Source organism: Halichoerus grypus, chromosome 7 (genome assembly GCF_964656455.1).
Source record: "Halichoerus grypus chromosome 7, mHalGry1.hap1.1, whole genome shotgun sequence".
NCBI classification, from domain to species: domain Eukaryota; kingdom Metazoa; phylum Chordata; class Mammalia; order Carnivora; family Phocidae; genus Halichoerus; species Halichoerus grypus.
Window position 1 is genome coordinate 99,281,088 of NC_135718.1, and position 15,522 is coordinate 99,296,609.

The 15,522-nt window shown below is 38.9% G+C and overlaps 1 protein-coding gene across 3 annotated transcripts in view; it reads right to left on the reverse strand.

Moving 5' to 3' along the window:
* The window catches only part of NME7 (NME/NM23 family member 7), a 271,885-nt gene that overhangs the window by 23,726 nt on the left and 232,637 nt on the right, over positions 1-15,522 (reverse strand). The window contains exon 12 of one of the 3 annotated variants that reach the window (XM_078077927.1): positions 7,871-7,944. The exons of the other annotated variants lie outside the window; for them this stretch is intronic. Within the exon in view, the coding sequence (XP_077934053.1) occupies positions 7,918-7,944 (27 nt within the window). The 3' untranslated portion in view covers positions 7,871-7,917. The remainder of the gene's footprint in view (positions 1-7,870; positions 7,945-15,522) is intronic. 3 annotated transcript variants of the gene reach the window in all.

The following is a 15,522-nucleotide window of genomic DNA, read 5'->3' on the forward strand; positions in this document are numbered from 1 at the left end:
GGCGAGCTCATCAGTTTGCACATGGAGAAACTAAAGCAGATTTATAATAACCCATCCATTAAAGTACATGCTATCGATGTATTTTCAGTTGTTACACTCATATATTATTTGATAACTCTTTGCTAACTTGTCCCTCTTCGGTCCATTTCTTACATGACAACCAGGGAGATCTCTTAAAAAGAACAGACCCCATCATGTCAGGGCCTGTTTCCCCTATCTTCGTGCTGCTCATAGTTGTTCTTAGAACAAAGACCCATCCTCTGAAAATGGCCCAACCTCCATTTCTCCAGGGCCATCTCATGCTAGTCTCTCCACTGCACTTTATGTCCCTTCTTTCCTGGAACACACACAGTACTCCTCTGCATCTGGGCTTGGGAGCTCGAGGTCTCTCCTACTTCTTTCCCAGCTGACACCGATTTCTTCAGGTCTCAGTGCACCATCATTTGCTCAAGAAAACCTTCCCTGATACCCCTCCACATCAGGTTTGCCTATTACATCTCATCCTATCTTTTACTCCTGGAAATGATGAGTTTGAACTTGCTCATTTCCTTTTGTGATGATCTGATTCATGTCTGCTTTCCTCAGTAGACTCTAAGCTCTGAACAGGGATGGGATCTCTTTTGGTCACCAGTGTCTCCTCAGCTGGTTTTCCACAGTGGCTCAGGCCATTTATGAATAACTGGTACCACGATCTGACACTCTTGTTGGAGAAGGCTAGAAAAACTTCCATGATTCCAAGGACAAATGATTCAAGAAGATTTGGGTTCAGTTAAACATTTGTTCAGTGAATGAATTTATGGTTTTGTTTTGGCTATATATAGGGATTTCCCGGCAACTGTCATCTTTGAACTAACACAGTTCTGTACAGAGAATTTCTTATGATGTGAAATGTGAAGATGGTAATGCTTTAATTCCTCTAATTAATGAGCAGTACTTAAACCCTTTCAGTGCAAATATTCTGAACAATTTCTGGATCATGGAACACTTTGAGATCTAATACAAGCTTTGGATGCTTTTTCCAACAAAATGAATATATTCACATTTTATGAACAATCTCAGGCAGTGAGTCCATGGACTAACTCTATGAACAAATTTCAAGCTCCTGAATATGGCATAACACAATCAACTGACTTGATCCTTAGCTACCTTTCTGAGTTTATCTACCATTTTCTAATATTTTACGCTCTAATAGATGAAACTCCATGTAGTTTCCCAGCACACATACCATTTCCTCTTCATGAAATGTCATTTCTACCTTTTTGAAAAATCTATCCTCCAGTACTTGGAGCAGAGCTCATATCTTCCAGTAGCCTCACCTGACTTTGGTCCTGGGAAATGGGTACCTGGTAGGGGCTCCCATGACATCCAGTGAGGATCAGCCTCCTCACATTTACTTCATGGTGTCAAAATTATCTAGTTAGATTATAGTCTTTCCTAGAGAATATTAAATTTTTTGAGTGTAAGCACCACTTCTTAGACACCCCTCCCCCCACTGTGTAGAACAGTGAATAACACAAACAGGCCTTTAATAAATGTATGTTAACCTAAACTGTTGAAGGACCAAACTTAATGGTAGAAGAGCTACGAGAATTCATAGATAATACCCTTCAAGTGGGAAGACAAACTGGAATACCTGTAAATAAATTGAATATCTGCAATGTAGAATCATCAATAAAGGCTATTAACACAGAAAACACAAAACAAAGTTATTTTACCCTAAAAAAAAAAAAAAAATCCAGCCTAAAATATCAATGCCATTATGGGTATCTATTACAGAAAATCATCATGTAGCCAATAGAATAATGGGTTCTTTATTAAAATAGTTCAAAGGCAATAGTCAGAAAACGTGCCGTTAGGGTGTCCTTGGATAAAGGTTCATACCCCGCTGTGTGCTACCACTGTGCCATGTTTTACAATTCTCATTGCATCAGGAACAGTAAGCAGCAGATCATAGTTCTCAGGTGGTGACTGTACAGTAACCAAAAAGTTAATGTGTAACAAGTGAAGGGAAGAACTTTGCACAGAAAGTTATGTACACTGATATTTCAAGCAAAGAAATTATTTTTTCTGTCTTAAACCTGCAGCTGTCATTCATTTACCCAGCAGATTAAGCTATTCGTAATTCTACAGCCAATGCCAACGGCCACCAGTAGCTATCACTGGAAGGATTACCATTCATTACACAACAGACTTTAAGTATGATGCGTATTGGACTCTTAAAATGTGATTGGGAAAGATCCAATGAGATGGCCAATTTACACATTTCTGTTTCACAAACTCTGGAACTCTTCTCTCTTATGACAGATTTATTTGCTGTCATATGGCCAGTTATAGGAGCACAGTGTGGGGTGCGGTGAGGGCGGGGTGGAGGCAAGGGACAGAAGCTTCCAGGGAAGAACCATTTTTAACCCCTCCCCACCCCCTGTGTAGAATCGATATGCTGACTTCCGCTTGGCCTCATTCCAGTCCTGGTTCCCAGTCAAAGAGAGATACGCTGACAGAGTAGACTGTGTTCTGTATATACAATGATAGGGGCAGTAAAAGGATTGAAAACCACTGTAAGTAAAAACACTGTTGCAAGAGTGTGCTTACAACAAACATGGAAGCCATAATTTTTGTTGATCTGACTTTAAAAACAAAAAGACAGTTGTTGGCATACAGTGCACAATATAAGTGATATGAGCTACAACGTGAAATGTGAGAGTATGGTCAAGACTGGGAGAAATATTATTGGGAGAAAAAAACCCCAAGACTGTCCATTTGTCTCAAATAACAAAAGAATCTGTGGTTTTTCAAAGAATCAGCCATGATTTTCCAACGCAGCCTTCCTAGCCTCTATCTATACTAGGAGACCAAAATTTGGATGCTGCCATGATTTGGGGCTACCGGGGTATTCTGTAAAATTTAAACAAAAATGAATGTGTTTATCAATAATTACACATGGACTCACCAAGAAAACAGCCAAAGCTCTGCAGGCAATATAGTAGCCTGCTAATTGAGAGATTTTTGAGAAATAAATAATTTTATATTTCTCATGTAAAACTGAGGGGGAAAAGTTCATGATTAAAAATAGAAGTTAATAAGGATAAAATATAACTAAATATCCGATCGTACTAATTATTTCCAAGGGAGGCCAAATATTCCAGCTCAGTACTCTGGTGTGTCTTTCCCCAAGCTTAATTTTCTGCTTTCACTCACCACTCTATCACCAACTCTAGAAAAGTAATGCTCATTATGTTTAAGATGATAACATAAAGGTGACAAGGTTAGAATGTGTAAATTCTGGATCTAGGCTGCCTGGGTTTGATCTCCATTTTGCCATGTTCCAGCTGTATGACTTCGGGAAAGTTGCTTAACCTTTCTGTTCTTTAGTTCCCATCTGTAAATGGGGTGACAATATTTACTTCACAGAGATTTACATAAGTTCCTGCATGGAACACACACTTAGAACAAAGCTTGGCACAGAGCAAGTACCCTCTAAAGCTAGTTAATGTGGCTACCATACAAATACATGAAAATACAAAATTAATAAGCAGATGACATGAAGAAGTTAATGCAAATAAATTTCATAGCATAGCTATCTTTTAAACTTAGCCACAAACATGACTGGTACTAAGACACATAGATCAATAGAACAGAATAGAAAGCCCAGAACGAAACCCACATTTATATGGTCAATTAATCTATGACAAACAAGACAAGAATATACAATAGGGGAAGACAGTCTTTTCAATAACTGAAGTTTAGAAAACTGGACAGCTACATGCAAAAGAATGAAACTGAACCACTTTCTTACATCTTACACAAAAATACACTCAAAATGGATTAATGACCTACATGTGAAACCTGAAACCATAAAAATCCTAGAAAAGAACACAGGCAGTAATTTCTCTGACATCATCAGCTGTAGCAACAGTTTTTCTAAATACGCCTCCTCAGGCAAGGGAAACAAAAGCAAAAATAAACTATTGGGATTATATCAAAATAAAAAGCTTTTGTACAGCAAAGGAAACCATCAACAAAACAAAAAGGTAATCTAAATGGAAGAAGATATTTGCAATTATATATCTAATAAAGGGGTTCATACCCAAAATATATAAACAACTTTACAGCTCAACACCAAAAAAACCACAAATAATCTGATTAAACAGGCAGAGGACCTGAATAGACATTTTTCCAGGTGTTGGCGAGGATGTGGAAAAAAGGGAGCCCTCCCACACTATTGTTGGGAATGTAAATTGGTGCAGCCACTGTGGAAAACAGTATGGAAGTTCCTCAAAAAATTAAAAATAGAACTACCATATGATCTAGTAATTCCACTACTGGGCATTTACCCAAATGAAACAAAAACACTAATTCGAAAAGATATATGCATCTCTATGTTTATTGCAGCATTATTCACAATAGTCGAGAAGATATGGAAGCAACCCAAATGTCCACCAATAGATGAATGGATAAGGAAGTTGTGATACACACACACACACACACACACACACACACACACACACACACACACACAGTGATGGAATATTACATGGTGATAAAAAAGGATGAGATCATGCCATTTACGACAACATGGATGGACCTAGAAGGTATGATGTTAAATGAAATAAGTCAGACTGAGAAAGACAAATACCATATGATTTCATTCATATGTGGAATCTGAAAAAACAATGAATAAACAAACAAATAAAAAGCAGAATCAGACCTATGAACACAGGGAACAAAGTGATGGTTGCCAGAGGGGAGGAGGTGGGGGAAATAGGCAAAATGGGTCAAAGGGAATGGGAGGCACAGGCTTCCAGTTATAGGATGAGTAAGTCATTGGAAGAAAAGGCACAGCATAGGGAATGTAGTCAGCGGTGTTGTAATAGTGATGTGCGGTGACAGACGGGAGCTACACTTGTGGTGAGCACAGCATAACATTTAGAGAAACTGAATCACTATGTTGTACACCTAAAACTAAGGTAACACTGTGTGTCAACTGTACTCAAATACAAATTTTTAAAAGATTGCACCACACAGAAGGGAGGGTGTGAATGCACTCAATAAACTGAAGTTAGGAATAATAGCACATAGTAAGGATAAAAATATTTAAATACAAGGAATATGAATCACTCTTGTGGGTCAGATGAAGATTTGGAGGATGGGGCAGGAATAAAATTGTATCTTGCAAAAAACCACTAAAACCCAACCCCCCTGCCCACCCCCCAAAGCCCTGGAAATGTCTATAACTGTCTAACGGGCAAAAAACATCTGGTTTAGCAACTTTTACTCTGAAACAAAAGTGAGAGTAGCAGTAATATTTTATGAATGAAAAAGAGGATGAATTTGATGTTTTACATTCCTTTCTATGTCCTCTCTAAGGGCTTTTAAATAGTCACCTGAAAGTTACTTATTAACCCAGATCAAGCTTAGTCACTTGCTAAAAAAATGGAGCAGTGCGCAGACCAAAGACAAGAGTTCAGGGTCAAACTGCAGAGAGCAAAGGACAATGAGTGGGTGGTTATACCTTCCTCCTCACTCTTTCAGCATCAGGGAACTGAAGTGAGCAGGGAGCCTCTGTAGGTAGTAATGTGAGTGTTATCAGGTTCGCTAGGTGAAGGGACACAGATCTCTTAGATTCAACAGGGCAGTTTGTCTCCCTTACTTGACATCAGGATCAAAGCTGTGTGCCCCCAATGTGTGCTGGACTTGGTACCTTTTTCCTTTTACAGGATGTCTCTGCAACAGATACTATACCAATGATATTCTGGAAGTTCTTTCAACTCTAGGATTATTAGAAATAAGAGTGCTGGTGAGCATATTTATTAGTTTTAAATAACATTTAACCCAGAGAGGTTACTGTTTAGGTTACATGTTTCTTTTTTTTAAGATGTTATTTATTTATTTATGAGAGAGAGAGAAAACAAGCAGGGGGGAGGGGCAGAAGGAGAGAGAGAGAAGCAGAATTCCTGCTGAGCAGGAGCCTGACTTGAGGCTCCATCCCAGGACTCTGAGATCACGACCTGAGCCGAAGGCAGACGCTTAACTGACTGAGCCACCAAGGGGCCCCTAGGTTACACATTTCTGTCTATTGCTAGAGGATTAGATTTGGGTTAAAATATAATCTTATCAAATCAGATTATATAGTTGTGGGATGAGTCACCCCTTTTAACTTCTTTCTAGTTTGTGACTTTGGGTCCCTCCTTCATGGTTCTGAATCACCTTCATTCAATCATAAAATATTTATTTTAAGCCCACAACAAATATTTTGTGGTCTGTAAGGAGACGGCTAAGAAAAAGAAATTTAAGAGCAAAAGAGCAATCTACTTGGATACTCATCACCAAAAAAGTAACATGTCACTTGGTGAAGAGGTTGCAATCTAATGGAGAAATGGTTGCTGGTATCGCTCTGGATTTCAAGGGCACTTGTTAACCTCTTCATTTCTCCATTATGGTAAACAATCAAGAACTGACCATACTCATTTAAATTAATATGTCAGCATTACTGAAGATCATCATAGTGAAGGGCTACAATTCAGTGCAGCTAGAAGAAAGTTTTGGTTTTGTTTTTAATATTCGTCAAAGGGAAGTCTTGCTTGTCTAGACAAGACACATATGTGACCCCCTTCCAATGGGCTCATCTAGCTTTTGCTTCCCAAACTTTAGCTGAAAAAGGAATCACCCATGAGTTTCATATTACTGCCAGTGACAGACACTAGAGTTTATATAATGAAATGAGGGCAGGCCAATGAAAACACAGGTTCAACCACTACAGCACTGAGGCTAGCAACTGGGCCTCTGGATTTCTTGCAAAGGAATATAATCTGATGTTCAGTCATAAAGAGCTACACAAAAAGAGGAAAAGCTTCCTTTATTTTTAAAATCATATTATTTGAAACCCAGTCTGTAGGAATTTTGCATTTGGTAAAAACAGAATTAAGTGGTTTCTGACAGTGAAATTATACTTAGAGTTTTACCTTAACTGAGATACTGTTTGTGAAAGAGGGTAACAGGCCTGACACTTAATGGGTATACCATAGAGGTTAGCCTCCCCTCTGACTCTGATGTATTTATTTTCCCGTGGCCAAATGAAGTAATGGTAAATATTACGATAATAATGATAAATATAATAACCAATAATATCTGTTGAACATTTCCTATTCTTAATGATTTGCATATACAGGCATACCTCACTTTATTGTGCTTCATAGATACGGGGTATTTTTACAAATTGAAGGCTTCCAGCACCCGTGCATCAAGCAAGTCTATCGAAGCCATTTTTCCAACAGCATTTGCTCACTTTATGCCTCTGTGTCAACATTTTGATAAATTCTCTCAATATTTCAACTTTTTCATTATTATAATATTTATTATGGTGATCTGCCATAAGTGATCTTTGATGTTACTACTGTAATTGTTTTGGGGTCCCATAAATCATGCCTGTATAAGACAGGAAACTTAATAAATGTTGTATGTTCTGCCTGCCCCATCCAACCGGCTGTTCCCCTCTCTCTCTCCCTCTCCTTGGAGCTTCCTATTCCATGAGACACAACAATACTGAATTAAGGCCAATTAATAACCCTATAGTGGGTCTCTAGGTATTCAAGTAAATAGAAGAGTCACACCTCTTACTTTAAATCAAAAGGCAGAAATGATTAAACTCAGTCAGGAAGGCATGTCCAAAGCTGAGACAGGCCAAAAACTAAGCCTCTTGTGCCAAACAGGTAGCCCAGTTGTGAACACAAAGGAAAAGCTCTTGAAAGAAATTAAAAGTGCTACTTTAGTGAACACATGAATGAATGATAAGAAAATGAAACAGCCTTACGGCTGGTATGAAGAAAGTTTTAGTGATCTGGACAGAAGATCAAACTAGCTACAATATTACCTTAAGACAAAGGCTAATCCAGAGCATGACCCTAACTCTCTGCAACTCTATGAAGGCTCCGAGAGGTGAGGAAGCTGTAAAAAACAAACAAACAAACAAACAACAAAAAAAGTCTGAAGTCAGCAGAGCTTGGTTCATGTGGTTCAAGGAAAAGCCATCTCCATAACATACAAGTGTTAGGTGAAGCAGCGAGTGTTGATATAGAAACTGCAGCATGTTATCCAGAAGATCTAGCTAAGATAATTAATGAAGGTAGTTACACTAAACAACAGATTTTCAGTGTAAATGAAATAGCCTTTTTTTGGAAGATGCCATCTAGGACTTTCATAGAGAGGAGAAGTCAATAATCTGGCTTCAAAGCTTCAAAGGACACACTGACTCTCTTATTAGGGGCTAATGATGCTGGTGATTTGAAGTTGGTGCCAATGCTCATTTACTACCCAAAAATCCTAGGGCCCTTAAGAATTATGCTAAATTTACTCATCCTGGGCTCTCAAAATGGAACAACAAAGCCTACATGGCAGCACATCTGTTTACAGCATGGTTTACTAAATATTTTAAGCCCATTGTTAAGATCTACTGTTCAGAAAAAAAAAGATTATTTTCAAAATGTTACTGCTCATTGACAATGCACCTGGTCAGCCAAGAGCTCTGATGGAGATGGACAGTAAGATTAGTGTTGTTTTCATGCCTGCTAACACAACACCCATTCTGCAGCCCATGGATAAAGGAGTCATTTCAACGTTCAACTCTTATTAATTAAGAAATACATTGCACAAGGCTATAGCTACCACAGATGGGGATGGATCTGGGGAAAGTAAGCTGAAAAACTTCCGGAAAGGATTCTCCATTCTAGATGCCATTAAGAACATTTGTGATTGGGGCGCCTAGGTGGCTCAGTAGGTTAAGCATCTGTCTTCGGCTCAGGTCATGATCTGAGGGTCCTGAGATCGAGCCCCACATCGGGCTATGTGCTCAGTGGGGAGCCTGCCTCTCCCTCTCCCTCTGCCTGCCTGCCTGCCGGTCTGCCTACTTGTGATCTCTTTCTCTGTCAAATAAATAAATAAAATCTTAAAAAAAAAGAAAAAGAACATTTGTGATTTGTGGGAAGAGGTCAAAATAGCAACATTAACAGGAGTTTGGAAGAAGTTGATCTCAACCCTCATGGATGACTTTGAGGGGTTCAAGACTGCAAGTGGAAACAGTAAGAGAAGTAGCATGAGAAGTGGAACCTGAAGATGGGACTGAATTGCCACAATCTCAGGATCAAACTTGAACAGATGAGGAGTTGCTTCTTATGGATGAGCAAAGAAAGTGTTCCTTGAGACGGAATCTATTCCTGGTGAAGATGCTGAGAAGATTGTTGAAATGACAATAAAGGATTTAGAGTATTATCTAAACTGAGCTGATAAAGCAGTTGCAGGGTTTGAGAGGATAGACTCCAATTTTGAAAGAATTTCTACTGTGGGTAAAATGCTATCAAACAGCATCGCATGCTACAGAGAAATCATTCATGAAAAGAAGAGTCCATCAATGTGGCAAACTTTATTGCTGCCTTATTTTAAGAAGTTGCCAAATCCACCTCAATCTTCAGTAACCACCACCCTGATCAGTCAGCAGCCATCAACACGGAGGCTAGACCCTCCACCAGCAAAAAGATTATGACTTGCAGAAAGATCAGATGATGGTTAGCAATTAAATATTTTAAAAGTCAGGTATGTACATTTCTTAAACATAACGCTATTGCACACTTAATAGACTACAATATAATGTAAACGTAACTTTTATATGCACTGGAAAACCAAAATATTCATTTGACTTGCTTTATAGTGGTGGTCAAGAACCAAACCCACAGTATCTCCAATGTATGCCTGTATTGACTAATTTATTTCGTGGAACTACCCTCTGAAATAAGTACTATTATTATTCCCATCTTAAAGATGAGAGAATTGAGGCACAAGAGTTTAAGCCACTTGCTTAAATAGCTAGTACACAGCAAAACTGGAATTCAAACCCAGATTGTCTGGCTCCAGATGTACTTGCTCTACTGAAAACACTTAGCCCAGTGTCTGGCACAAAATAAGTGCTTATTATTATTTTAATCATTACTTTTAATAATACTCTATTTATTTAAGGAAAATGTACTGAGCACCTGGGCACTGGGGAATTAAGCAATGAATAAAACATGCAAGGTCACCATTCTCGCTGAGCGTAGATTAGTGGAGGAGATGGATCTCATTTCAAGAATTGTACTTTTTCTAGCAGAAATGGATTTCTTGAAGTAGAAGAATGTTTCTAAATATTTTAGGTCACTAGGTGCTTCCATTACTCCTATTATCTGTTCACTTAAACTCTGCTGCCTAGTTAACGTTTTGGAAACTCCACTTTATTGGATCATTGCCCTATTCAGAAACCAGAGCTTACGTAGCCACTGTGTGCCACACATACCAACAAACTCCCCTCCTCATTTACGGCAGACATTAGTATCCCATCACGGCATATTTTTGTCTATTTAGTTGTGGTCTTGGAATCTTATCAGCAAATCAAGAATTGTCACTTGAAACCTTTTTGCCATCCCTAGCCCAGTTTGCTTGATAGAAGTAGGATTTGGGACTTACACTTAGGTTTGAATTTCAGCTCCCTGCCACTTATTTGTGGTATGATGCTGGCCAAGCCACTTCAGGAAACTATTTCAGGAAACTTAAGTGCTGCCTTAAGTGTAAAATGGGGATAATAGGAGCTACCCCTTAGGGTTTGTTGATAATGCAGTAAACCATTTAGTATAGTGCCTGGTATATACCGCTCAGTAAACTGCAGTTACTATTTTTATCATCATTATCCTAATGTTCAATATTGTCATCAGAAAGGCAGCTTCGGATGTCTTCATAATCTAGGCCTAATTTACATTTCCAAATTTATCTCCCATAGAGTACTAAAGGAACTCTCCACTTTAACTAGATTTGGGAGATTCTCCCACAACTAGCCTGCCATTTTCTGTTCCTCTCTGTATATAAAAATCTACCTTATTCTTCAAGGCCCTTTTCAAGAAATGCCACTTCATTAATGAGATTCCTCTCATCCCTTCAGTCAGCCATACTGTTCTCCACTAAACTCTCCTCACACCTGTGTGTTTCTGACACTTCATCATACACTCACTGTCCGGCTACATTCTCTTATGCTAGTATTTGATTTCATATTACAATTTGACATTATACATGTATTTATCTTGTTTTCCTAGCTAAACATTCAATTCCTCAAAGGCTGGGACTATGTAATACTTGTGTCCTCAAAACAACACCTACCAAATGACTGCACATTCTTATCAGCAAATGAATGAAACTGAAATAAAATGTATACACACACATTTCAATAACTTAAAAATCAGTCATAGATTAAAGAGACAAAAGTAATTTTTAATTCTTCATATTATGTTGAACTGAATGTTACAGAAAAATCTCTGGCTTTCTACTTGGAATTAGAATATTCTACCTTCATTTGTCAGTTAGTCATAGTTAAATATCGAGCTTTGGTGGTACAAGTAGTAGAAGACTCTACCCTCTCCAAACAATTAGAAAAGAATTTTGTTCTCTGTATTACGAGCATGTTTTATAAAATTTAACAATTTTCTTTAATATGCAAAAAATCACCTCTCAAAACTAAAGAAATCTCAGATAGTTTATATTTCTCTTTGACCCAAGAAACGTAATTGTGTTTTCCATATCAAATTCCAGTATAATTAAGAATCCAAAGACTCCATAATCACATGTAACTTAGCCTAAAGGCTTCTGCCCACGATTCCCCAGGTGATGCTGGTCCAGGATGACATTTTACTACTCTCTGGCAAAATGGGAAAAATCAGGACAATAAAGCAGTGGTGAACCATGGACTAGGCAGTAGTGGTCCACCTTGGGGAGAAGGCAATATATTCTCACTGACGTTGTTTGGAACTGCCTGAACATGGTGAAAATAAAAAGCAGACAAACTTTTAGTAGATTCTATTATTGCTTTAAAATTACCTACAAAATGCAACCATGTTTTTGCCTGTACCTATAGCAAATTGCTTCCACTATCATGTCCTTAGCATGGCATAGCAATAAAGTGAGCTTTGTGTAAAGATGAATTTATCCAATTGAAGAGACAGTCCATTATTCTATATGAAATGACACAGGCAATTAAATGTCCTTTCAAAACAAAATGATGGTGATGATGAGAAACAATTTTTTTTTAATGTCCTCATTTGGCAAATTTTTAAAAGTTGATTTTTATATGTATCCCCAGTGTGTGGAGTTACAGTTGTTCATTGCTTGATTTGTTTTTGGAAAGGTTCCTAGTCTATGAAATCCCAAATCTGAGAACAATTAGCCAAGAGAACAAACAATTCAACTAATAGTATAAGAGTGGGCAGTGGCTTTTGGCTTAAGGCAGTGGTTCTCAAAGTGTGGTACTCTGGACCAATAGTATCAGTGTTAACTGGGAACTTGTTAGAAATGCAAATTAGATCTACTGAATCAGAAACTCTGGGGTAGAGCGAGCTGTGGGCTTGGAAAGGCCTCTAAGGGATTCCGCCACTGCTGAAGTTTGAGAACCACTACTAGGGAATAGGCAGGGAGGATGAGAAAGTGCTGAGACAAAATGCTTAGAGATTCTTAAATGTCCCTTTAAGGTTATTTTTAGTCCAATAATTGCATCTATTTATTTTATATGGATTTTACATACTTATTAATTAACCAATCTTTCCAAAATTAAATTGATATATTTCCTAATATCTATAGTGAATGACTTTATACATGCCTATATAAGGTGGGATCAATCAGAAAAAGGAAGATCCTGGGCTTACCTCATCCCACCTACACACCAAGGTAACAGGTACATCTATGCAAGTAACTCTGAAAATGACCTGAAAACTGGCAGAACAGACCCCCCTTGTAGAAGGGAAGCCACACTGAAAACAAAAGGAGGGGTGGACACACAGTTGGGAACCAAATCCCTAACAAGACTAACCACAGACAGGAAGGACATCACAAGCATGGAGAAGCAGAGGAGCAGACCCCTCCCCAGGCACACCAGGGACAAAGTACTGGTATTGGGAAGATGAGTCTCTGTAACACCTGGCTTTCAAAACCAGTGGGGCTTAACTTTGGGAACTTTGAAAATTATCAGGGCTTAATTCAGAATTTTAAAAATCAGTAGGCTTAATTCTGGGAGAGTTGAAGGGCAATGAGAATCTGGGGTAGGAGTCCCTACTCTTAAAGAACCTGAATGATAAATAATCGAGCTCAAGACACAACACACAACACAGAAGCAGCAGTTTGAAAAGCACTTGGGGTATGTATGAAGTTACTGACTAATCTTAGAACATGTGTCAGAGGGGCAGGGACCTTCAGATTTATCCAGGGAAAAAAGTGCTGGTGGGCACCATTTCTCTTCCGCTCCCCAGTCTAGATAGTTGGACACTTGTGGGAGCCAGCACTAACACTCTCCATCTACCCTGTTAGCACAATGTTCCTGCTTCCATGTTCCTCTGTGGATCCACCCCATCCAACCTGCCCACCTCAACAGGCATCCCTCCAAAGCAGCAACTGCCCCACCATACCCTAAAGGCAGCCCTGGCAGGGATCAGAGCCACTCAAAAGTAACTCCTGCCCTGGGGAGGGAGAGAGATAACTCCATTCACCAGTGTGCCCACAGTTCCAGCAGCCTGGCCTCTTAGCTGGCTATATAGGGAGCAGGCCCTGCCCTTTGGCACTCATGAAAATGTGGCAGAGAGGCTAACTGCAGATAGCTGAGCTGTCTACTGGCCTTATCTACCAACTAGAGACTTAGTTGGCCGCACAGGGAGAAGCCCTGCCCTCTGGTGTGCCCACAATTGTGGCAGAGAGGGTAACTGGAGATAGAGAGTCCACCAATGAGACCATGTCCACCAATCAGTCCACAGCAGCCTTGTTCACCAATGACCACAGCAGCATCAGGCCCATCAATAGCCCAGGGATCAGACCCTGCCCGGTATGCCCACAGCAGACAAAGTAGGTCATTGTAGCTGGCTGGGCTGAAGGCAGTCACAGTTCAGCCACAACAGTAGGGCACATGCAGCCCACACAGGAGACACCCCTGGAGCACCTAGTTCTAGACACCAGGGTGCACTGTGCTGGAGGGCACCACAGGACCTATTTTACACTAGGACACTCGTTTCAAGACCAGGAGATGTAGCTGACCTATCTAATATATAGAAACAATGAAAGACAAAATGAGAAGACAGAGGAATTGTCCCAAAGGAAAGAACATGACATAATCACAGTAAAAGAGCTAAATGAAATGGAGATAAGCAACATGTCTGATAAAGAATTCAAAGTGATGGTCATAAAGATACTCACTGGACTTGAGAAAGCAGTGGATGAACTCAGTGAAAACTTCAACAAAGACATGGAAAGTATAAAAAAGAACCAGTCAGAGCTGAAGAATTGAATAACTCAAAGTAAAAATAAACTAGAGGGAATCAACAGCAGATTAGAGAATGCAGACCAGATCAGTGATCTGGAAGACAGGAAAATGGGAAGCAACTGAGTTGAACAGCAAAAAGAAAAAAAAGAATAATAAAAAATGAGGACAGGTTAAGGGAACTCAGTGACATCATTAAATGTAATAAAATTCACATTATAGAGATCCCAGAAGGAGAAGAGAGAGAGAGAGAAGGGGGCAGAAAACTTATTTGAAGAAGTAATAGCTGAAAACTCCTCTTATCTGGGGAAGAAAACAGACATCCCAGTCCAAAAGGCACAAATAGCCCTAGCAAGATGAACCCAAGGAGGACCGTCCTAAGACATGTAATAATTAAAATGCTAAAAAGTAATGATAGAGAATTTTTAAAGCAGCAAGAGAAAAATAAACAGTTACATACAAGGGAAACCCCATAAGGCTGTCAGCTGATTTTTAAGCAGAAACTCTGCATGTCAGCAGAGAGTGGAGTGATATATTCAAAATGCTGAAAGGAGAAAACCTGCAACCAAGAATACTCTACCTAGCAAGATTATCATTAAGAATAGAAGGAGAGAGGGGTTCCTGGGTCGCTCAGTCAGTTAAGAATCTGATTCTTGATTTCGGCTCAGGTCATGATCTCAGGGTCATGAGACTGAGCCCTGAGTCAGGCTCCATGCTCAGTGGGGAGTCTGCTTGAGATTCTCTCTCTCCCTCTGCCCCCCACAACATGTGCGTGCTCTCTCTCACTCTCTCTGAAATAATAAATAAATAAATCTTTAAAAGAATTTTTAAAAAAGAATAGGAGAGATAATTTCCCAGATGAACAAAAGTTTTAAAAGTTTATCTTCACTAAACCAGCCTCACACAAATGTTAAAGGGAATTCTTTAAGTGGAAAGAAAAGGCCATAACTAGAAGTAAGAAAATTATGAAAAAAAATTTCACAGGTAAAAGCAAACATATAATAAAGGTATAGATTAACCACTTATAAAGCCAATATGAAGGTTAAAACAAAAAAGCAGTAAAATCAATTGTATCTACAAAAATTAGGGAAGGGAATTAGGAAAGGAATACACAAAACAAAAAGATGTAAAATATAACATTATATACATAAAATGGGGAGAGGGGAGTAACAATTTAGTGCTTTTAGAATGTGTTTGAATTTAATATAAAGAGAAAG